Below are 23,917 nucleotides of genomic sequence, written 5' to 3'. Positions count from 1 at the left end.
CCCTGAAACTTGAACAAACCAGTAGCTCTGACTGCTGCATCACTATGCTGACAAAGCTGAAGGCTTGAATTTCTATCAAATGTTCAAATCAATGAGAGCTGCATGGGCAATATTCTCCAAGTAACATCATCATAGCAGCTGTGAAAATAATACTGGTGACTACGCTGAGAAATAGTGTTCTGTAGCTGAGAATTTGCCCTATCAAATAGCGTTATTGTGCTCTTTGTATCTGTTGTAATTTCCATGGAAATAAATAGAAAACATTACTTTCAGGGAGGGAACATAATATACTACATATATTTCTTGACTTCATTTGGATTTATATATATACAGGTAGAAAAGTCTTTGCTGAGGATGATTGCCTCAGTTTGCATTACTGCTCTAAGCTCTGCTGACAGAAGATTTCCTTGCTAAGAAAGTTCTCAGAAGATCAGATAAGTTTTTGAAAGGTATCTATTAAGAATATGTGCAATTTTTCTTCCCTACTCCCTTTTGTATTGCCATCTTCTGCATAAAAGACTGTTTTTTGTGTGTTCTTTGTGTTTTATTTTCCTAGAATGAGACTGATGTTAATGCTTTTTTCCTTCCTCAGTTAGAGAAAGAAACAAGTACACTACCAATCTGCTTCAAAAGCAGATTGATTATGGTATAGAACTAATCAGACCTAATATATGAATTAGTTCTTCTGTTGGTTATACTTAGTAAACTAAGACAGCTCTTTCTATATTGTACCAAAGTACAGTTACAAAATCACGTGTTCTTCAGTGTTGGGTTTTGTAGACAGCGCAGTACATGAGCTGAAAAATACGTAATTCACATGTAGCTTAATGTTGTCCTATGGTGACACAGATGAAGAAACTCATGTGTTTTATTATGTTTATTGTCATTTTGCAAATATATTCCTGATCCAACCATGGAGATGACAGAATTTTCTTATTGAAAAGCTACCATACAACCTAAGTTTTTCTGAGGCCCTTAGCGCACAAATACAATGAAGAACTAATGTTGATGTGTAGATTTGGGGTAGGGCATAGGGTTGGAGGGGGTTGCTTGTTTGTCTTTCTGTTGTTGGATACCAAGTATCTTGATTGTATAAATTCCAGCTGGCCTTTTGGATGCAGAGATTATCATACCTTGCAGCTGTAAGCTCACCACACAGACTTAGATTAGATTCTTGGGGTGATAACAAAGCCTTGCAGTGCAGCTATGTTGTGACCAGATGTTTATTTTGTGCAATTATATATCATAAAAATGTGAACCCCAGATGGCTAACTGTAGAACTTTGTCTCTTGCAACCATAGTAACCTGAAATCTGTCTTTTTTTATTATCATTTAGATTAATTTAACTTTATTAACTTGTTCCATACTTCTTTGTTTGCATGTTCTGCCTCTATTACAAGCACTAAAGAGAACATAACAGAGAGCCATAGGAGTGTGAACTGAAGTAAAACAACTGTTTCCAGTATTTTGGGAGTAGTGAAGAACGATGTTCTGGCTATTATCACACCTGATGTGCATTCACTGCAGAGAACAAATCTTTATTTGAATATAGTAGAGCAAAAAATGCCCCTTTATTAATCTGATGTACACTAAATAACTTTGCATTTGTTACATGGATGATAAATATTTGGCAAATAGATTTATAAACACTTCCACGTTTTATAGATTTATACTGTACACAGTCATGCTACACAGCATGCCCTTTCACAAGTATACATACAACTTTCCTCAGTGTACTTAATAAAAACACTTGGTCAAACATTTTGGTAGTTGGCGATCTGACACAGAGGAGTATACTGGAAAGATGAGTTCACAAGTGTACCAGCTGGACTTAAAAGGAAAAATTTGGAACTCCAAAACAGAGTTTATCAATGCGCACACATGCAAACACATATATACAATAGTGATGACTGTAACCTGCATCACAGAAGATCACACATAGAAGGAAAGAAAAAAGAAACTGAAAACCAGGGAAGCCAGGACCATTGCCAAGATCTTGTTGTTAATCAGTACATCTGAAATTAAACACATATAAATGGGAATTCAACTTCAAAATACCCCACTACCTTATATACAATATCTACATGTTTTCTCACGTAAAGAAATTGAGAATGTCAGAAATGGTTATGAATTTCTTGACAACATATGCACACTGGAACACCTGAACTTTTGTACGTTAGAGATAGCTTGAAAAACTGTATTCCCAGTTGGCAATTTGGGTAAAAGGCTGGTAGGAGAAATTGGGAGAAAGAAGTAGCTCACAAAAAGAAAAAGTACATTTTTCCCTTCTGTTGCTCAGCATTAGGGGATGCTGACAAGTTTTAAAGAAAATCAGTAACCTCACAGTGCCAACACCTTACATCAGTGTGAAGGAGCTCTTCTTTAATGCCCGACTTTTGCAGTATTATTGTACTGCAGAGAAATCTGTGCTCTCAAAAGAAGATGCAAAGTAAAATGACGCTTATGTTTGAGACCAAGTAAGGAATGTAATTTAAATGTCACAATTTTAGGCATTTGAGAGCAATATATCCATTACTGGAAAGATTTAATGAGAAATTTTACTATAACATTCTTGCAAAAATGGCTGAAATAAGTTGTTTGACACATTAGACATGCACCATTGGATGCTATTAAAAATACTGTTATTTTGGGGGAAACATTGCACTCACAGGGAAAAGCTAGGCTTTTAAAACATGAATAGTTTTATGCATGTTTATTAAAAAGGGCCAGATGAACTAATTTCTCTTACATCAACACAAACTCCCACATGCCAATATACACAATTATTTAATATGTTCACTTTTTGAAACAGTGCTGTTTTTGTCTTACTATTAAAGCAGCTAGCTTCCCTATGGCAACTACACATTTTTAAGTCCTCTGAAAGGAATATTCATTTTCCTCTAATGGTATTTTAGTTCTACAGAACATGTGCATAGAAGCAGAAGGCAAAGTGAGAGTTCTGAAAACAGGGAATGAGTAATGCAGTGTATGACTGAGCTTTTGACAGAGCCCTCCCCACTCTCACTGCTCTGTGTCAGTGTGTGTGCGCATATGCTGCAGTTTTCAGCCTGGATTTACTCAGGTTGTAGCTGGAATTAATTTATACTGCAATACTATTGTAGTAGATCTCTGGGGATGTTAATCATTAAATGAAAGACACCCTGGCAATGGCTCTGTTCCAGGCTGGTCAAAGATTGCTGATAAGAACAACAGTAAACAATAGAATAACCACATTACTATAACGACATCAGGCATGTATGCAGGAACAATGAAAAGCATACTCTACAGGAAGACACAGACATTTTCTCATATGTTACACAGAAGTTAACATGTTAAGATCCCCATTAAGTTTGTTAAGACTTTTATTTGAATAAGACAAAACTCAAAGCTCTTAAATATCCGAGAGTTTCTCCTAGTCACTGGAACAAGACCAGTGCCTCTGTACGGTGTACTGTCTCGCTGTTTGGCACAGTGTGGCTGGTGGAAGGCTACAGCTAAGTCAGATCTTACTTTTCAGACCATTTCTCCTCCAGTGGCAGAAAGCTAAAGCCCAACTGAGATGAATCTTGACATCTACGATGAATGCTGTGCATGGATAAGTAAAGGGTTTTGCACAAGGAAATGAACAGAACAGTATTTGTGCTCCAAGAATAATGCATAATGCAGAAAGTAACACTTAGATCCTACATCAGCCTGTGTTGCGTGTATGTGTATGCATGTATCCTCTCACAGATGAATGTGCGTCTGTGTATGTGTCCACCTCTGGTGGTGTAATAATTCAGAACAACAAGCTACAGGGTAGGCATTAAAGAAAACATCTGCCAAAAATAAAAATAATTGAACCCCAAGACTTTAAATCTCCCTTGGCATTTAATTTCATTCCATTATCTTTCTGCTCCATCTTCTTCTGAAGTATCAGCTTTCAAACGTGTAAACCAGACTTAAGCAAAATTCACAGATAACTGGAGGATGAACTAACAGAAAGAAGCGTGTGCTCTCAAAATGGACCTTGCTTACCTCCAGCTGTTCTTCCAGTGCAGTGGGTGGAAATACAGAAGAATCTTCTTATTTGTGCACTTAGCCTAAGCTCCACTTGGAGGAAATGTTATGCTTTGATTTTTTCTTTTTCTACAGTGATGGAGTCTACGCCTACTCTTGAGGCACTACTTCTGATTCCAGTTCTTAGAAATATAGCATAGCCCTCAGTTCCCCATATAGACAGTCCATGTGTGCTGGACTTGAGCTTTCTTTCCCATCATTAAGTTTTAAAAAGACCTTCATTAGTCAGAGAGAGATGTTTATATCCAGTCATACCTTTTTACCTAAACAAGACATTACCATGCTACTACAAGCCATGTCTCCTACTTGGTAAACTGGAAATGGAATTGAAAATTCAATCAGAAGATTAAAAATGAATCCTTGCACTCAGGGGGTTAAAGACACAAGAAGTGAAAACAGAAATGCTCCATTTCCTCCTGAGTCTTGAAAGAAAACATATGTTCAGTAATCATACTCCAGAATCAAATAAGTTTGAAAGACTGTTTTTCCTCTGCATTTCCTGCCTTCTTGTTCATTAACCTCGTTGTAAAATATAGAGTATTTGCCTGAATTAATACTCTTCATTGCTCCTAGTTCAGAAAACACAGCATGAAAAAGCAGGCTTTTGCATACAGTTTGGAGGTAAGAAAGGGATCAAGTGGTGACGTGGATTTAGCACAGTCAGTAAATCTGAAACTCTGCTCAGGACTTGAATTAAACAGAAAACACCTACTGGTAAAGCTGCCTGCGAGTCTCTTTTGCCTCCACTTACTCTCACTCAGTCTGCAATTAGCCTGTATACTGAAATCAACCTCAAATGATTTCTTCTAATGCTTAACCAAATGCTAAATTTTTAAGAATCGATTACTGTTACCTGCATTCCTTACTGTTGTTGCCATGGTGAATATCCTGCTCCTTCCTGCAAAGGAAGGATACTTCAGTATTTGAAAGTACTCTGGTACCATGAGATTATTACACAGATCTTCAGGAACGTTCATGCTTTAGTGCAGTGACTTAGCACATCAGAAACAAGAAAAAAAGGCAAAGTGAGCCTGGCTGACTGTTTTTTCAATTTGATGCTGGGTTGAATCATCTCTGGAGATGCTGGCCTGCAATAAGTAACCATAAGTGTAGGCCTCAGATAGATACATAGAGAAATGCGTAGTCTTTTTTCTTCAAAAAAGTGAGATTGTCTGAAAGACTTTGTTTTCCATCTTGGTTTAAGGTTCCAAAACTGCGTGTCAAACCATGTTACTGAAGGTTACCATAAAGTCAGAAGCAAGTGAGAGCGCAAGCAGTGGGTTTTAATTCTTTAAAGTTGGTGCTCTGGTAAGAAAGATAATTTGGGATGAAAGGAATAGAATGATATGAGAAGAAAGAGCAAAAACTGACTTCGCAGTCATAGGATGCCGTACTTTTCTAAGATGATAGCAGACCAGTGTACCCATCAGGAAGGAGGTCTAATGCATTAACTCTGGCTAGAATTGTAGTACACACCTTTGGAAGGTCACCAGCAAAATTCAAGCAGGAAGGAAAAAGACAGTAAGAACGTACTCCTAGTTCCATTCTTAGGAGTCTGTACTCAGCAATCAATGCAACATATTGTGGTTCTTGCTTCTAAATGACATGACTATAGCCAGCCTGGTTAAAACGTACAAACATAATGAATAATATGCTTTCAAGAAAAAGGAGTCTGCTAAGTCAAGCTTTTCTGTCAAACAACTTGTCATGAGTAAAATAACATAAATAAAATGTATTCAGCACAAATCAACGCATGTGGTCTGTTTTGCTGGCCGTTTTCACATTTTGAAACAATGACCATTATGGTATTCTATTCTCTTTTGAAAGTATATGCTAATGACCTCTTAATTATAGGTTTATCAGGATTCTACAGAGACCACTATGTGACTCTTTGTGTGAGATATAAATGAATGGGATTAGAAAGGAAGCAAAATTCATACTGTCCAATATTTATTACCTGAGATCACGTTGGAAGCTGCAAAAAAGACAAATTCACTAAAGATGAGACAAAACATTTCTGTGTATAACCTAAGTAACATTTGTGTCCAGATCATTTTTTTTTTTCCATTCCAAGCTGTGGATTATAAGTATGTAACCAAGTACTCATAGATTGAAATTGCATTCACTCCCTTTGTCTTCATGGGATAGATCTTCACTGCATTCAAGACCAAACCACTTGATTGTGCGAACAGCTGTTATGCTGGCTCACACGCAGTTTCAAGTATGTTGAGCCATCTGGCTCACCAGCTAGGAAGATTCTAGCTTTAGGTTTTGTTTAGTATGTTGGAAATATTTGTGGACTTTTGCATTATTCTTCTCTTCTGCTTACTTTTTCACCTTTCTTCTACATACTGTTCTCCTTTTTCATTTTCCTACTTCAGATCTTTCACTCTAATCCCAGACCAAGCAAGGTAAAGTCTTCGTCTTTACTCATCCCTGCTATTACTATGTTCCAAACAGGATCTCAGGCTGCCCACTTTGCTAAATTCAGACCTAATTATATACTTATGATGTGGCCAAAATTTAGGACAAGAACCAGCACTGCAAACAGCATGATTTCTAAAGTGATGAGATTTTAGTGTATTAATGTTTAACCAGAGCCCTCAAAAGTTGAATCTTATTGTCCTATGACCCATTTCCTCCACAGTGATCATATAGTACAGTCTGTATGTTCTTCAGTGTTACATACAGGGTTGGACAGAAGTTGAAGACTATAGTGCATCACAAGACAATGTAATTTTTAGTTATCACTGCTGTTGAGGCTCACTCCAAACACGTACAGAGGCTTCAGATTTCAAATAAGATGTGTAGTAACTACAAGGAGTTGGGATATGTAACTAATGAATGGCACAGAGAAATACAGCCAAAAGCAAATACAATTCTAATGAGGAAAGATAGACTTGAAATACTGTAAGGATTCTGACTAGTCGACAAAAGCCACAGATGCTAATCTAAGGCCAGAATTTTATTCTTACCCTGGAACTGGGTGAAAAATAATTCTTCTTCCTCTTTTTGAAATATATTTTAGAAATTTAAGACATGTTAAAATAAAACTTAGTTATAAAATATTTTACCTTGGACATTTGGACTGTTTATATTGTAAAATAAACTTACTAAATTTTTGCTATACAATATTCTAGTTATCAGCATCCAAAAAATGGCCACTAGTTGTTGTTACTGTTGTTTTGTTGTTTTTAATTTAGCCAGTTTACTCATTTGTTAACAGCAGAAAGCCCAACTTGGGCTCATCTTCTGGTGTTACAATGCACAAGAATTTGTTCAAAACTGAGACTTCTATATTCACTAAATCAAGCAGTGAACTTTAAATGTAATGGTTGTTTTTGTTTGGACCGTCTTCTACTTACTTTTTCAAAATAACTAAGATGACAATTGACAAAATGCAGGGATAGATACTACTACTTCCCACATAGGAGAAAGATTAAAAAAAACCAAAAAGAAACATCTATCCTACTCTGCAGACCTTATCTGATAGCCTATCTTCTTTGGCAATTATTTGGTCACCTAATAAAAGTAGTGAGACATAATTTTAAACAGCACTGCTGAATTTTGCCTTATGATTTATATGAAAGTTATTATTTGAAAAGTGAAAATATAGCTAGGTCATCAGCTGAAAAAATGGTCATAGCTTCACTGAAAGCAAAGCCAGTTTCTGTCATCAGGGGAATCTGCTCCCTTTGTTCACTGTATCTACATTTAAGTTTGAATGCTAACATTTTAAAGAGATCTGATAGCATTTTACAGGGCAGTAGAACTGGTGGGGATGGTTTTATTGCGATCTGAAACAATTCATAGCATATGGCTTATAAGAAAGTTATTTACTACCATTTACCTGCCACACTTACATTTGGTCTTATGACCAATCCTGCAGCCTCAACACTTTTTTTCTTAATGGCTTTTCAGATACATTATACACTAATGCCTCTCTAGGTTATTAAAAATAATGAGAAAATGGTTATATGAATGAGGGTATAAGCTATGAAATCAATTCAGGTGTTTTTATTATTGCTTTTCTTCGTTTTAATATTTTATTTTTTTTTTTAAAAAAAAAAGTCTGGAGAGATTTTAATCAGATTATGCTGAAGTTATGACCTGACTAAATTTAGTAGGTGGTATCCTCTGACAAATAAACTTGTATTTGAAGTGTAAATATCAAACAGAAATGTAAATGCCAAAGAAACTTTTCTGACAGCATCTCACTCTTTATACAGTTCATTGGCTTGATTTTTCTCTGATTCATATTTGCAAGAGCATAAATATTGTTTTTTGCATTGACACACATCTGGCATAAGATGTGTTCTCTGTTTTAAACAGGCAAAAATACTCCAGATGCCACAAATTAGAGGAAATTTTTAAATTTTTTTTTTCTTCTGAATGACTAGCACTGAAGAGTGAAAGTGTTTATTTTAGTAATCTTATTATCCTAACTCATATTGGGCCTTTCATCTCCCTTCTTCTCAACTAATATGTGTAGATGGTAAGCTTTGCTTTAGATGAATCTACCTAAAGCCACTTCCCAATGAAGAGGCACTGATACTTTTGTCCAGGCCTCTGGCTTAAAATTTAGAAGTTTTTATTAATAAGCTTTGCTATGGAAAGTTGGTATTTTCAGTACAAAAGCAGTCTGCACAGATTCCTGATTACTGATGCATGCACTGATACATACAAAATTCTCTGCTAAGTAATTGACTTGCACTACTACAAGAGCTCATAAAGCCATGGCCAAATTTAGCTTGTGTTTTTAAGAAATATACTGCTTGCATTTTAACTATGGTTTTTATCTTCCTGGACATGTCATTGAAAGCCTTTTTGGAGGTAGCCTTGCTGTTTGAAGTTAAGTGAAATGGCTTTAAATAGCAAAGAATGAAAGCAAATGGAAGAGAAATCTAAAATTTTCAGAGTTGTTTTTAGATTTCTGCCACTCCACACACCTGTGTTTGGTTTCTGCCATCCAGACACTCAACCAAGCATTAATAATCTGAAGCCTCTGCACCACCAAACAGGAGAGCTGACATTTGTACAAAGAAAGAAAGAAACACTAAATGGCTTTTTCCTGTTACATCAACACCTGGGTTCTCGTGTCGGGAAGTCGAAGTCCTACCAGACCTCCGCACACTAGAACAGTAGAAGCAAGGAGAATAGGGATTGCTTTGGTGATACCAACAAGAGAACCAAATATCAAGTTTCCAAGGACGGCTGCTGCTTTGCATAGTGCATTCAAGAAGCCAAAGCCAGTTGCCCTAAAAGAAAAAAATAAAAATAAAATCAAATTAAATGTGCATATACAATAAAAGCTTGTGAACAAATCTTCAGTGGAATGAATCAGTATAGGCCCAATACCTTACATAGAAGTAATGCCAACAAGGATTCTGTACCTGGTCTTTTTTTATGTGAAATTTTGTTTCTACTGCAGCAGAGTTTTATGGAGACAGATTTATTCTGCCCTCCAGAAATCAAGATGTTGAAATAATTACTTTGTACTTTTACACAACAACAAAACGTGCAGCTGGAAATTCAGTAACATCTATCATGCTGGGCTGGTAGACAGAAGGTTGGAAGCCTTTCAAGAACTATTTGGAAGGAGGTTACTAAAACAGAAGGATGAGCATCATGGGGTACTGAATAAAAATGGATGTCTTATAGGTGGTACGCACATTCAGTGAGTACTTTTTCAAAAGGCTAATCTAATGAGACCTGTAATAATAATGATTGGCTATCTCTTAGGAGCAAGGAGCATGAGGCTTAAAAAAAGCCTTGTTCGGTAGAGAAGACCCTGAGAATCTTATGAAAAAAGGGGAAGGAAATAGGTTGTTAGCAGAAAGTATGGTATGGGCAACTCAGCAGGGCTTTCGCTTTGTAGAGTGTGATTTTAATAATATTTGGTCACCAGTATGTAAATGTATTACACAAACTTCTATCATTTTAATAAAATATGTTATGACATGACTATGTGATTCATAGCTGCAAGAATAATCTTGTCCTAACAAAAATGTTCTAACAAGAACAATGTTAGAATCCGTACAATGGTAGAATCACATTACTCAAATCTCAAGAAGTGAAAGGGAGAAGGAATACATGGAGTTCACACTTTGCTCACTGGGACAAAGCAGTAGTACTCAGGAAGAGATAAGTTTTTATTTAGAAAAGTATGTTTCTACATTGGCAATGTTAAGAATATTAGAAGGAAAGATGCCTCTAGTCTAAACAGAAAAATTTACATTAATACTAATGGACTGAGTGACTAAATGGTTACCTAGTTATACTGAGACTCTATATAAAGAAATGTAAATCCTCTACTTACATGCTGTGTACTCTTAGGAAGTACATATGACAAATGTCTGCTGCCACCAAACCCTTGAGACCATCCCAGAGAATCAACTGGAAGCAAGCAGACTTGCTCCCAACTGAGAGCAAGGTTACAACTGAGAGGTTTACCAAGATTCTTTACAGAAACATTTTTTTTTTTCTTTTCTTTCTTTTTTTTTTTTTTTTTAAAGTAAACCTAGCAAGGGAGAAAACTTCCTCAAGCAAACAACGCATGTGTCTGCAGCCATCATGTCACTAGTTTGTCTTTTCTTCAACTTCGGAATCATTTTAAGTAACAGCACTTTCTCAGATTCTTGATTTAGTTAGAAAGATGTTCATAGAGTAGAATATTAATTATTAAGAACATATTAATGAAGACTAGTTAATATACCTTCCAAAAGTTTTTATTAATTAAGATTAAATACTCATTTGTCCATTTTATCATGACAAAGTCAATTTCTTTATTTAAAGCATTTTTTAAGGAAGTGAAATCACAGAAGTCCATACTTGGCATTTGACTGTCAGCTCTGTATATTGCATATTTTCTCATTTACTAGAACTTTGGCTACATGTCTCCTGCAATAGACAACAGTGTTTTGGTCTCTCTAAAAACAACAAATAAAGAAAAGAAGCAGAAGGGCCTCAAATAAACCTTCTGAACAGTGACAGAGAGAGCCTTCACTGCCTTTTTTTTTCTTTTTCTTTTTTTTTTTTTTTAAAGATTTTATTAGACTTGCAGTACTTATACAATATTTAGTGCCAAAAAAACTAAACTTCACCTAGAGGTCATCATCATCTTCAAACTGATGTGCTCTGCTGCAGGGCAGTGCAACCGAGTGAGATCTGTCTAAAAGCACACTACTTCTTTAAGACTTGCTTGAGAAACTTCCTGCACCTTTGCAGCAATTCCTTGAAAAGGCTTTCCTCAGAGGAGGAATGATTAAGACTTTTGTAGAAATATTTCAAAGGAGCACTGGGAGATGTGCTGAAGGAAGGTCTATGAGAGGTCTGTAAAAACGTCAGGTCTGGTAGAAAGCTAAGTGTTAGAGAAAAAGAATTTTACCAAATGTATCTTATGTCAGGTGGTGGGAAAGCTGTGACAAATAAAAACACTGAGCTTCCTTTCACCCAAGCCCCATATAACAAATGGCACAAATCCAAAGTTAAAAATAGAAGGATTATCCAAGCCTTTGGATTAAAGGAGATTGCTTCCTAGTTGCCATGTATGCTCCTTCCTAGACTAGGTGCTTGCATATCTAAATAAAATAGCTCGAAATCGCTTTTCCATTGCTTATGGTGCACCTCAAAACTTTATTTTCCTGCAATAAAGTACTACTGAATATACATAACATAGACATTTGATATCCTTCTTGCCAAAGCTAGTGCTCAATCAACCCATCACTTTACAATAGACTCAGAATAGCATTTTTGTGGGGGTTAATTATACATTAATGTTATGAAAACACTGAGTTTCTGAATGTGCTATTGACAGTTTTCTATTGCTAGAACATTTTTGTATCTTTTAAAAATCAGTACACAGATGTATACCATTGACTTACCAATTACATCATTTAGTGTGCAAGTAAAACAATGTAATGTACCTTCTTCCCTTACAGTTACCTAAGGAACTGCATTGGTGCAGCAGTGCTTACCTTAAAAACACCACCTTTCAATTCCAGAAAAGTGCAGTTGAACCACTTCCACAGGATGGCAGCAGAAAATAGCTGCCAAACAATCTACAGTAGATTAATGACTGCTGTTATGACTCAAATGAATAGAAAACTTCTCTTCTAACAACCACAACAATAAAAAGTTGGACTTAAGACATTCTGAGAATAGGGTTGATTTCTCTTGGGATAGATTCTCAGGGCTTCAGAAGAGAAGAAAAAGCTAAATATAATGAACTGAAGATAGCTGACTTCATTCTTAATCATGACCAAACCCTTATGAACTTCTTTTAGAGGTATCAAAGCAGGCAAAACAGGATGAAATCATTCTATAGCACATCTTGAATTCTAAATACTCCTGGCCATGATTCAAACCCAGATGTCTGGCAGCCTTAACAAAACTGATGAATTGTTGGTTATCTGATGGAATCTGACCTCGGTTTACTTTGTGGGAGATACAAGATTTCATTTTATTTGTTGTGTCCATTCCTGGATCAGAGTCTTGGCTTATAAAGTGACTGCTTCCCAAATTAGTTCACAAGAAAGCATTGAATATTCATATGAATAAAATGATTGCATTTTAAAGTGATAACAATCTCCTAAATGTTACCTCTTCAGAAAATTTTAACTCCCTTCTACTCATATTTGCATTACGAGCAGAGCTAGGAAATTATGCAATGTTACTTCAAGCCCCTTGGGCACACACACGTTACAGCACAATCTATAATTACCTCATCATACAATATTTTTTTTTCCACATCATTCTGCCAGTGTGCAGAACAAAGATAGCTTGAGGAATAAAACATGAATCATATTGTGAAAGACACTTGATTTTCCTCACGTGTTACAGAAGTTGAAGAGGCACTGTTGGGTTGGGTCTGTATGATGAAAAAACAGTCTCAAGGATAAGGTAGCTGAGCGCTCTCAGGAGAAAGCACACAATCCCTGTTTCTGCCACAGAATTTCTATATGATGCTAGCAAATCATGCAAGCTAACAAAATAGTCATTAATATGCTTTTAACATTTTCTGGCTGCTCAGCTTAACACCTTCAAGTTCGTGTTGCTGAAGTGCTGAATACTTAGAGCTACAATGAGCCCATTCCCTCTTCTAAAATGCTAAGTGATTGTGATACCAGGTCCCACAAGTGACAAACCTGGCACCTAAAGTCAGTTTTGGCAGCATTATCTTTCTCCTCAGTGCCATAACTTCTGCACCCTCTCCTTTCAAAGGAGCACTCTGAAAATACAGAACGCTTAAAACAGAGTAGAAAATCACTCCATTGCCAAAGAGAAGAAAGTCACTATACACAAAACTGTTCACAAGAAGTTTAATATTTCTGCTTTAGAGCAGGGCTTTCAGAGCTATGGAACAATATAGTTTGGCTCTCAAGAGGGCTATAACAGATCAAAGACTTCAGAATCTGTTGACGATCAATCCAGAAAATCATCGCCCATTAAGAGGAGAAGACAAAAGATGAAACAAAAGTTGAGACAAAGTATGAGATAATACTGCAGGTTGACTAAATTTCTTGCTTACTAGAAATGTGTTTATTTATGGCTTCTCATCACTGTTGTGCTTTAAAATTTGTGTATTGAAAAGTACCTAATATATATTAATTAACATATATTAATCTTCAAATACTACCATGTGTTTTCTAACTGGAAAAGTGAAACCTACCTTTGACTAATACTTGTAATACATCTCCTACCTTCTAACATAACTTCTTCATCTGTCTGAAAACCACTCAACATGTTTACATTCTCAAAGTCTCTTATTTTAGACAATGTGGAAATCAACTCAGGGTTTATAAAGAACATACAAGCTCAAATTATACTACAGTGTCATAAAATATTAAAAATAAATAGAACCTGGAAACTACCTTCAAGAGCATTAGGTCCAACCCTTAGCCAGATATATGAAGTCTCACTACTAAACCATGTTCCCTGAGTGTCATGTCTGCACATCTCTTAAATACTTCATTAATTACACTCTTAAATACTCCACCACTTTTCTGGGCAGCCTGTTACCATGCTTAACCACCTTGTCTGTGAAGTAATTCTTCCTAATGTCCAATCTAAACTTTCCCCAGCACAACCTGAGGCCTTTTCCTTGCATTATATCACTTGTCACTTGAGAAAAGAGGCCTACACCCACCTTGCTGCAACCTCCTCTCAGACAGCTGTGGCAAGCAACATCTCCCCTCTCTTCTTCAGACTTAATAGTCATAATCCCCTCAGCCACTCTTCACAAGTCTTGTTTTCTATCCTGTCTCCAACTACATGCTTATCAGGAACTTAGGACAATCAACTGAATTGCTTTGTATTCCGACATATTTAAAATAAATATAGATACAGGTGATTCTGAATGCATATGGAATTCAAATCCCTTAAGATTCTGAAGCAACCTTAAATCTGCTTTGCGGGCAGATGATGAAGAGGAAACAAAAGTGTTTTCTGTATATCACAGACACCATGTATTTCCAAATTGCTCACCAAATCCCTATCTGTTAGAAAGCCAGTAATCTCTTGTAGATTATTTGGAGTAAAACACCTTTTTGTAATAGCCTGCATGACACTGGCAAAGCCTCAGTAGCTTGTCAGCTGTGCAAGCTATGCATGTTAACTTGAACTGGCTTCCTTACACACATTTTTCTTCTAGACCATCTTCCAGTTGCAGTCTACAATTGCTTTGTGATCATTCCATTGGTTGAGTGTAAAGAAAAAGTACATACTGGAATATTAAAAAAAGCAATGCAGTGAGCATCTTTGCCCCAGTTTGAAAAGTCATGGATAGGAAGAGACTTCCAGAATCGCTGATTTCCTTGTAATTCCATTAGGAAAAAAATGGCTGTGATGGAACCAGAACTTTTAGAAAACTCATCTTCAGTTCATGTCAGCAATGATTTTCCTGGATCAGGTAGACTAGGCCTATTAGTCTGTTTACACTGATAACATGGAGTGATAAACTTTCTATCTGATCTGTTGCAAAAAATATCCAAACAATCTGGCTACCAGTGTATTTTTTAATTAGGGTTCCACACAGGCATTACTGCACATTTAAGGTTATTAAAAAAGAAAAACATGGAAAAAATCACTGCAATCCCATATTCTGCAGAAACTGTTAAAAACAACCACTGGCTACTAATACAGGTGCCTCAGGATAAAAGCCAGTAACATGGTTCTAATCATTCCTAGTAATGATGAATTTTCTTTCTTCGATGAATAACAATGGCTTTTACACTTATTTCATTTTAAGAAAATGCTTGTGTCTGTGATGTTCAGGAATGCCAACAAAATAACTCCTTATAAAAGATATTTATTAGAATTATACCTTAGTATTCAACTGATTAAATAGCTCTTGCAGAAGGAGATTCCCTGAGGTAATAAAACCAGTAGTGTTTACTATTAAATCATAGTGTTTCAGATTCACAAGTAGCCCAGTGTAGTTGTTTTGAGACAACAACACCAGTGGATATTAATTTCTTCTATAGAGAGGCACATATTCTTTAAAAATAGAAATGAGAAGAAAACATATTTAACCAGTCTACAGTTTTCCTCCCTTAAAAGATAGTGTCAGCGTCAGTTACATCAGTGTTGACAAAGTCACCCAGCATTTATATACTTATGGAAATGTATTTCACTGTATTTGAAACTTCCATTGAAAGACAGAAGAAATAGCACAGTGATAAGAGACACTTTGTGATGTGGCAGAAAACTGGAAAGCTTCTCCCAAACCCCTCACCAAGGAAAAACAGGGAAAATATCCCAGCCTATTTGTAGTATTTTCCTGATTAGATGGTATATGATGTGAAAGACATACCAAATAGCTAAAAAATCGTTTTCTTTTTCTTATTATTCTTAAGACAAACTATGATTTTAGTTCATTCAAAACATCATTTTTGCTGTAAAACTCAGACTTAACCATTTATATTTACCATACCTGCTGATAGCAAGGTTAAAGGAGATGTATCTTTACATACCTTCTGTCTGTAGGATACAGCTCCACAGTAATGACATCAAGAGAGTTCCAGGCTGAGATGGTGAGGCCATTGTAGAGGCACAGCATACCTATCATCATGGATTCACTGGTCCCAAACCACAGGAAAAAACAGCTTATGCCAGAGAGAACCATGGAACCACCTATGTGGGAGATGGAAAAAAAAAAAAAAAAAAGAATTCAAAGTAGAACCGTACATGAAAGAATGATTCTTCTTCACTTTGTCTAAGATTTTATTCACACAATACAGCAAAATAAATGTCTCGTATATTTGAGTTCAAAACTAAAGAAATGCCCTTTAAAAAGAGAAAATGTCACTTTGTGAGAAAAGCTTTGGGTATGGGGATTTTTCCTGTTTTAAAGTCAAGTCCATACCTAGCATTGTTAAACGTCCAATTCTATCCATCAGAAGAGCAGACACAATGTTCCCTGGTAACACTGCCAACGTTCCCAGAAAATTAACAAAATAAATCCAGTAGGCACTGTAGTCATCATCAAAGGAAATCTGGCATCCTGTCCTGATGTGAAAAAATGTGCAATTTATAAAATCACTGTCAACAAATTTATATTGCTCCAGATCTGTGGAAAGAAGAAGAAAAAGTTTTCAGCGAACAGTTGCCTCCATGTGCACCTTTTGATTAAAAAGTTGCAAGTTTAGACAAACTTAATGACAACTAGGAGATTTTACTGCTTCATAAAATGGCACTAGTTACCACTGTTAATTTTGATAGCCTTTTATCTTAATAGAAAAATATGCAAAGTTCATAAAGAGGTCAATGGAGACCCTGAATTAGGTCAATTATATCAACATATTTAAATCCTGTTTGGATTATATTTGGTTCGGGTCTCTCTTAACAGAATGGTTTTGCATAAAATGCACTAGATTTCTGCAGGTTTTTATCAGTCATCATTGCAACTGTTCCACAGTCTTGCTTGGTATCAGACCTGTGATTTCCATACCTTTCAGAGAGAAACTTTCAGATAAAACAGCTGATCATACTTAGTTTGAGTTCTCTTAAAAAGAAGTGTTCATGCAGACTTCAGATTAAACTTGTTTTCATTTCTGAGAGGACAGCTTGGTATTCAGCTCAATTCTGGTCTGAAGAATATGTACTAAAAATGTGTCTGACACAGTGATGCAATTAGTTCATTCTTTATCAAACTGTTTCACTAATTGTGAGCTCTGCAATCTTAGCCTAAGTTGAGACTGTTCAAATATTCCTAATTAAAGCACAAATAACCACAGATACTTCTGACTTCCATTTTTTAATAGTTCTGCATTTAGCTAATTATTTTGAAAGCTATCAGTCTCTTTTCAAATAACATTTCAGATGATTCTCCTTATATTTCCTCCTTCATTTCTTTTCCTTCCATCAGCCTTAAAATCCTTTTCTCAAGAGTACATTTCTTCCAGATGAAGAAAGCTGGGCATTGCTTGTCCTGAAGCCTAACTCTGTTGCTAATAAGATTACAAGAGTCACAGAAAAGCATTAGAATTGCTCTCTATCTCTGAACACAAGCTTATGTGGCAAGATCCTGCTTTTACTTTCAATGTACAAAATAAATAAATAAATACTACACAAAAATCCAACAACAGCTAAGAAAAACAAAACCCAGAAGTCGTTCGCTTAAAATGTAAAAACACACATACATAATTTTTGTAGAGTGTTTAGTACACCTGAAAATGATGGGATAGCAGGCATGCTATAGCAGGCAGAATATTCTTCCACAAATCTTTCCAGGCCGGAATAAAATATACCAGATTAAAGCAGCCATTTTCTCTTCTTGATTGGATATCTTTAGAAATGTTGAAAATCAAAGAAAAGTTTATTATCTGAGTCCATGTTAGGCCTGCAGTATTTCAAAGGGAAATGTGATCGTTTCTATTCTGGTATTATTTTAGTGAGGCCCATTGATTTTATAGCTCTGTTTGCTTTATTAGAAATTCAGAATTTATAATCACACCATAACAATTAAATGAGAATATGCAGATAAACAATGCAGTTTTTTCAGGTAATACCTGTGTTGTAGAAGGTGGTATTCACAAAAGTGCAGTTCCTGAAGTATGTATTCAGAGAAGTTATGTCTTCAAACACACAGTTCTTAAAAAGTGAATCTTCAAAGGTTACTGATTTAAACTTCATCATGACAAACCTGTCCAGTACAAATAATTTGTATCAGATTAATTTCACAGGTTAGAAACAACAACAGGTCAAGTTGAGGCAGTTACACAGATTTAATGGCTGCCTTCTAAAAAGTCTCACCTCCAGGAACAATGATTACTTAATGAGACTCGGGAGATGCAATAAATGATTAGCTGACTTTGGAATACCCTCCTTCAGAAAAAGCACTAATAAAGTACATAGCTGCACATAGCTGCTGGCTGCAACAAAGCGCAAGTATTTCTATGAGAATATCTCAGTTGTGTCGTGACGGTCTTGTAAAAGGAACAGTACTTGCAGTTTAGCATTACAGTCAAAAATCAAGATCTCAAACACCAGAAACCCAGTCTCTTGGAACAAACAAGCACCTGCTGTTACCGAAGAGTTGAAAGAAAGGATTTTTAAAAGAACCTTTATTTCTCCACAAAAATACACTGAGTAGTGTGTGAGGCTCAAATCCAAAATGTACTGGTTCAAGATTTTAAAAATGGTTTTACAGACCATTATCTCAACAATTATGTTGGTAGTTTATACAGCTAGATATCTAGCTGAAAGGATGGGCTTCCTAGCTCTGTGCCTGTGAATATAATTGAAAGTACTTTCTGAATAAGACATGCACAAATGTATGGTCAGTCACTTTTTCTATTTCTGAACAACCTTGTTCCTACTGACCTTCATTTAAATCTTTGGTCTTTGATCATGACTTTCAATCAAGTTATCAGTAGAAAAAGTTAAGGCAAAGAATGTTACTAGTAGTTACTTCCTAACTGAACCTTATTAGGCTTAAAACAAAACTGTAAGACTTGTAAGATTTTTCCACTGTACTCTTAATACTACTATTAAGGTAATTAAACAAAATAAGTAAATAAATAAAAATAAGACAGATGCAGTAATTAAGGAGTATTTTTCTAATGTACTTCAAAAACAATGCTTTAACTGTTGTTTAAGAACTGTTAAAAACCCTCCCAAACACAGATATGATTCTATTCTAATTAAGCCCAGTGTGCTTAGCTAAGTGTTTGTCTTACTAAAAGTCTAATGGTAGGAACAGCAGCACAGAAAACATGTTACATTTTAAACAGTAGGAATTATACACTCAGCAATGATGTCTTTAGAACTGCGTATTGATGAGATAATATAGCAAAAATGAATTATGATTATCATAGAAGAATTACTGGCTCATGATTATCTTTCTGTATTGGTCAGAAAAGCAGGTGTTCTCAGCCCATTAGTTTTACTTACCCTGTCATTGCTCATTTCTGACACTGATTAAAATCATGTTGGCGTTCAGTGTCAGCTCATTATCATTTTACATATAACACTTTCCATTTTGAAAATTAACTTAATATCAGAGGAGAACAAAGAGCATTTAGCAATTAGATTAGTCAGATGTAATAGGAAAGACAGATTATATGTCCTAGAAGCTCCTGATGCACACATCAAGTTTTGACAGGAAATACATTGTACTCTATTAAAAATGGAATTGCAGTGATCTGAATTTGAACCAAACAGAAATGTAATGCAGTAAAAAAGTGAAGCACTGCAGCTTCTTTCAGATGAAGGAAACACTGAAATGAAGAGTGACAGGAATACTGAAACATTTGTGGATAAAAAATTTTGTATCAAAAGAGTTTGCCTTACTGCTCAAAATAGCTTGTGAATCTCAAATAACTGTCAGATGCCTATTGAATTTGCACACTTGAAAGTGCTTTTGAGTAGATTAGTATTAGACTTAATGTTTTACAGTAATTTTTAGTTCAGATTAATAAGATCTTGGTTGACAGAGTACAAAACATCTAAAACTTACTGACTATAAGTGGTTCCTTGCTTTTAGGAGAACAGATGCCTCTTGGAAAGCAAATGAACAGGGATGTAATTGCTAGTTTAAAAATGAGATAACTGCTTATTTTTGTCTGCAATGCATAAGCTGTGTCAAAATTCAAGTTCTTATTAGAGAAGAGGAAAAGCCCTGAATTAATAAAATCATTATTTTTATTTACTTAGATGTATCTTTTCATGTGGAAATAATAATTGCTTATCACCATGTTATCTAGGAGACTGCTCAAAAAGTGGTTTTCTTTATCTCTTAAGAGAAACCAGGCACTTAAAACAGCTGTATTTAATTTTCTTCTGAGGTATCTGCTATCTGTAAAAGCCTAGCTAGAGCCTTATTAAGTATACATTCAGCTTAAAAGAAAAAAAGACATTGCCAAAGTGTTGTCCTCCCATTTTAGAGCTGTTCATGGTTGTGTTGCTTTGGACTAGTAATTAATTTCTGTTTTCCTGTGCTAAGATCTTATCCTCTCAAAGTTTCACATTTTCAAAGAAGCATCTTAAATCAATACAAGTAAAAAATAGCAATGTAAATGAAAGTACATCCTTCCTCTTCTCTCTGCAATGTTCTGCCACAAACACTTTGAATCCCACTGTGGAAAGAAAGATTGTTAATATGAGCATTCCGGTCCACTTTGCAGTCTGTTTTCAAGAGGTCAGGGAAGCAGTGTTGGCATGAGGGATCCAACACTAAAGAGAGCAAGGCATACACAGTAGCACTTTTCCTCATGCAGAAATGCACCATTCAAAACTGGATTATGGTAAATTGTATCAGACTGAGAGTAGAGACATTAAAACAAAACAGAACAATTATCAGTAGACTGGGGAAAATGTTATATTAATCAGACTTCCTAGAATACATGCATTAGGACAACTATAAACCTGTCATTGATGTATTCTCCGCTGCTGTGAATTTGATTTTCCAGCGTAAAGTTGAAGACGAAATTTGAAACTTCCTCGTTCCGGAAGAGTTTCACTCGGGCCGCGTATTCATCTGACTGAAGGTGTTTAATGACATCGGGAAACCAGACAGATAAGCCATAGTAGCTGTGAAAAACAGAAAATGCTCTGTTATGCCCTGGGGTCTGCTCCAGTGGGACCACAGTACGGCTGTGCTCCCAGAGCTCTAATCTGCCACCGTCCTCCCATTTTGGCTTTTCCCTGTTCCCATCCGTATCCCTCTATCTGTTTCTGTCCCAGTGGGTGGTGTCACCACTTGTCCTGCTTCTTGCTGGGGAGGTAAGAAGAGCTCAGATGCTAGGCACTGCCATGGAAAAGACCAGGAAGTCCTATGGGCATCCAAACATGAAGAATAAAGCTCTTCACAGAACTGAAGGTTGAAAGGACCTCTGGAGATCATCGAGTGAAACCCCCACCCTTTGTAAACTGCAGACCTAACCTGAAGAATCCCTGAAAACTAACCTAAAGAATATGAACTTATTTTCAAGTTAGGGCACCAGGTTCATATTTTTAAAATGTTGAAACAATCACAGTTCTTCTGTGCTTGCTGATTACCTGAATAAAAATACTGAAAGATCTCAAATGCCAGAAGATGCCAGTGTTCTAAGACAGATATTCTCTGAGTCTGGTTTATTATCAGGAATAGACTACATAATAACATTTTTTGTAAAGTTACTGAATAAGGGTTTTTCAAACAATAATAGTAATCTGAAGAGATTTGCATACAGATGACAATTCTTCTGTCAAGTCCATAAATAATGATTCAGGATCTCAACCATTCTTACCCAAAAGAGAGGGTGAACCATACAATTGTGAGCTTGATCGTATTATCCTTTACTGGGTAGTTGAAGCATCTCATGAAAGTCAACCAGATCTGAAAAGCAGTAGGATATCCACTCATTTTAAATTGTATTTTGAGTAGTTTTGTTAAATAGTACAAGTTTTTTATTCTGATTTGCTTGCTTTCTCAGGGAATCAGTGAGAGCAGATGACCTTGATACAGAACTGATAGCTGTACTTCTGTTACAAGCACACTGTCCTCTGGCTATTACCAGGCTGTGTACATTCTATGCCATTCTGGTTTCTTTTCACCTTGTCCATTGATTCAGTTATTCTCTGACTATGTAGAACTTAGCTATCCTTTAGGTAGCTTCATTCACTATCTTAAATAAACTAGCCGAAGTGTGTCTTAGGAATGTTTCCTTCTCATTTCCCAGCTTTAAGTTGAGAGAAACTATCTTCAGTAGTTCAACAGGGACTCAGCTCAAGTATGATCTGTCATAACCTACCACAGATAGAAAATGGTATTTTAATCATATGAGGAAAAGCTAGGAGTACCACAAGGTCAGAAACATTACAATAGGGCTGACTGATAACGGTGTTTTCCTCTTCCTCTCCCAAAAATGTCACCCTCTTCAAGACAAGAGGCACTTTATTTTAGGAATTTTTAGTATATATCACACACCAGGGAAGACACTCTTGCCCAGGGGCTAGTGCAATAATATAACAAGGATGTGAAACAGTAAAGGCGCAATTCCTTTAAAGCTGTTTTAGTAAAACTAAACAAAACAAAATATTTCTATATAGAAATATTAAATTCCTGAACAAGTAAGTTTAAAAGTAGATACTTCCCATGTAGTTTTACATTGTTATTCATATGGAAAATGTCATCTTTTCCAAGCAAAGCAGCTTGATTTGAAATATATAACAAAACTTAGTTTACAATGCTTCACTAGAGCTCTTGGAAGCTTTAGGATGCCAGATTTTAACAGCTGTGAAAAACTTTTTAAACTTTTTCAATGATGAGGATTTTTAATTTTATTATGTGGTTTTTTTGTTGTTGTTGTTGTTTTTTGTTTTTGTTTTTTTAATGAGAAAAAAGTGGAGCACAATCTCAATGGGTATGTATTAATCTCTTTGAATTACCTCTAATGTAGTTTTCTTGAAAAATATGGGATGTATTTAAAATATATGCATATTCTGTTGCTTATAAGGCCTTATGGACATCCATTTACACAGGTTATTTGTGACTTTACCATTTGTAGGTAGAGACTGTTAATTTCATCACATTTCACCTCTTCACACATGTAGATATTTATTTTCAGCAAAAATTATATTGTGGAGACTGAGCAAATGTCAGCCATCACTTCTGTAAAGGCCAGTGCAACATTTTTGTCCTCTCATTTTTTTCTCCACCACCACCTGTGGTTCATCTATGCCTTTTCTGGCCCAGGAAGCTAGAATCTTACACTAGTTACTGACTTGCGTGGAAAACATAGAATTGCAGTTATTGGAAGCATTAGTTCAAATTCTTTTTGCATTTCCGAATGCTAATTATAAAAGGTAATTTCATAATAAATAAAGATGTTGTTACTTACACCATATAGCTCTGTGCGAATTCTAACAAAACACCTCCTGTACCAAGTTCCTGTATCACTCTCTATTTCTATGAGCTCATCTATCTGCTTTGGAGTTTTAATTCTGTTAACCTAGAAATAGAAGAAGAACAGCAAATATTTGCATTTTCTTGAAGCACTGAACTGAATATTGAGGAGTATTAGAGGGTTTTAATAAATCCCATAAACTAAAAATGAACAGGTATTAAGCCAGTGTTTAGATTAGGAATGTTTTAGAAATATGAAAGAGCATGCACACTTTAATAACAAAATTCATTATGAAGGGAACTACATTGAAAACGCTCTACTTTCAAACCATGCAGGAAATCCTTTTCCTTTGACTGAAACAACATATTACTGTGAGGCTTTGCTCAAGTTTTGCTGCATTTATCTATATATGCCATGAAGGATAAAACATTATTTAAACCTTCAACTGAGCACATCCAGAGTTTGATACATTTTCTGACTTGCCATTAACACATCACTGAAAGTCTATTGATTAACTATGCAGTAATGAC

The 23,917-nt window shown here is 35.7% G+C and overlaps 1 protein-coding gene across 3 annotated transcripts in view; it reads right to left on the bottom strand.

Annotated features, from left to right (window-relative positions):
* Nucleotides 1-1,537: 1,537 nt before the first annotated feature.
* The window catches only part of SV2C (synaptic vesicle glycoprotein 2C), an 89,514-nt gene continuing 67,134 nt past the window's right edge, over nucleotides 1,538-23,917 (bottom strand). For all 3 annotated transcript variants that reach the window (XM_015848876.3, XM_085529456.1, XM_015848877.3), the window contains 7 exons: nucleotides 23,382-23,492; nucleotides 21,789-21,877; nucleotides 20,926-21,090; nucleotides 18,069-18,202; nucleotides 16,424-16,627; nucleotides 16,032-16,191; nucleotides 1,538-9,317 (listed from right to left, as the gene is read on the bottom strand). In XM_015848876.3, coding sequence (XP_015704362.1) covers nucleotides 9,134-9,317; nucleotides 16,032-16,191; nucleotides 16,424-16,627; nucleotides 18,069-18,202; nucleotides 20,926-21,090; nucleotides 21,789-21,877; nucleotides 23,382-23,492 — 1,047 coding nt within the window. In that variant the 3' untranslated portion in view covers nucleotides 1,538-9,133. The remainder of the gene's footprint in view (nucleotides 9,318-16,031; nucleotides 16,192-16,423; nucleotides 16,628-18,068; nucleotides 18,203-20,925; nucleotides 21,091-21,788; nucleotides 21,878-23,381; nucleotides 23,493-23,917) is intronic.

The sequence above is a fragment of the Coturnix japonica genome, chromosome Z (genome assembly GCF_054131305.1).
Source record: "Coturnix japonica strain WE chromosome Z, WE-NBRP24, whole genome shotgun sequence".
In the NCBI taxonomy this organism is placed as follows: Eukaryota; Metazoa; Chordata; class Aves; order Galliformes; family Phasianidae; genus Coturnix; species Coturnix japonica.
This window is presented reverse-complemented; position numbering and strand designations above follow the sequence as displayed.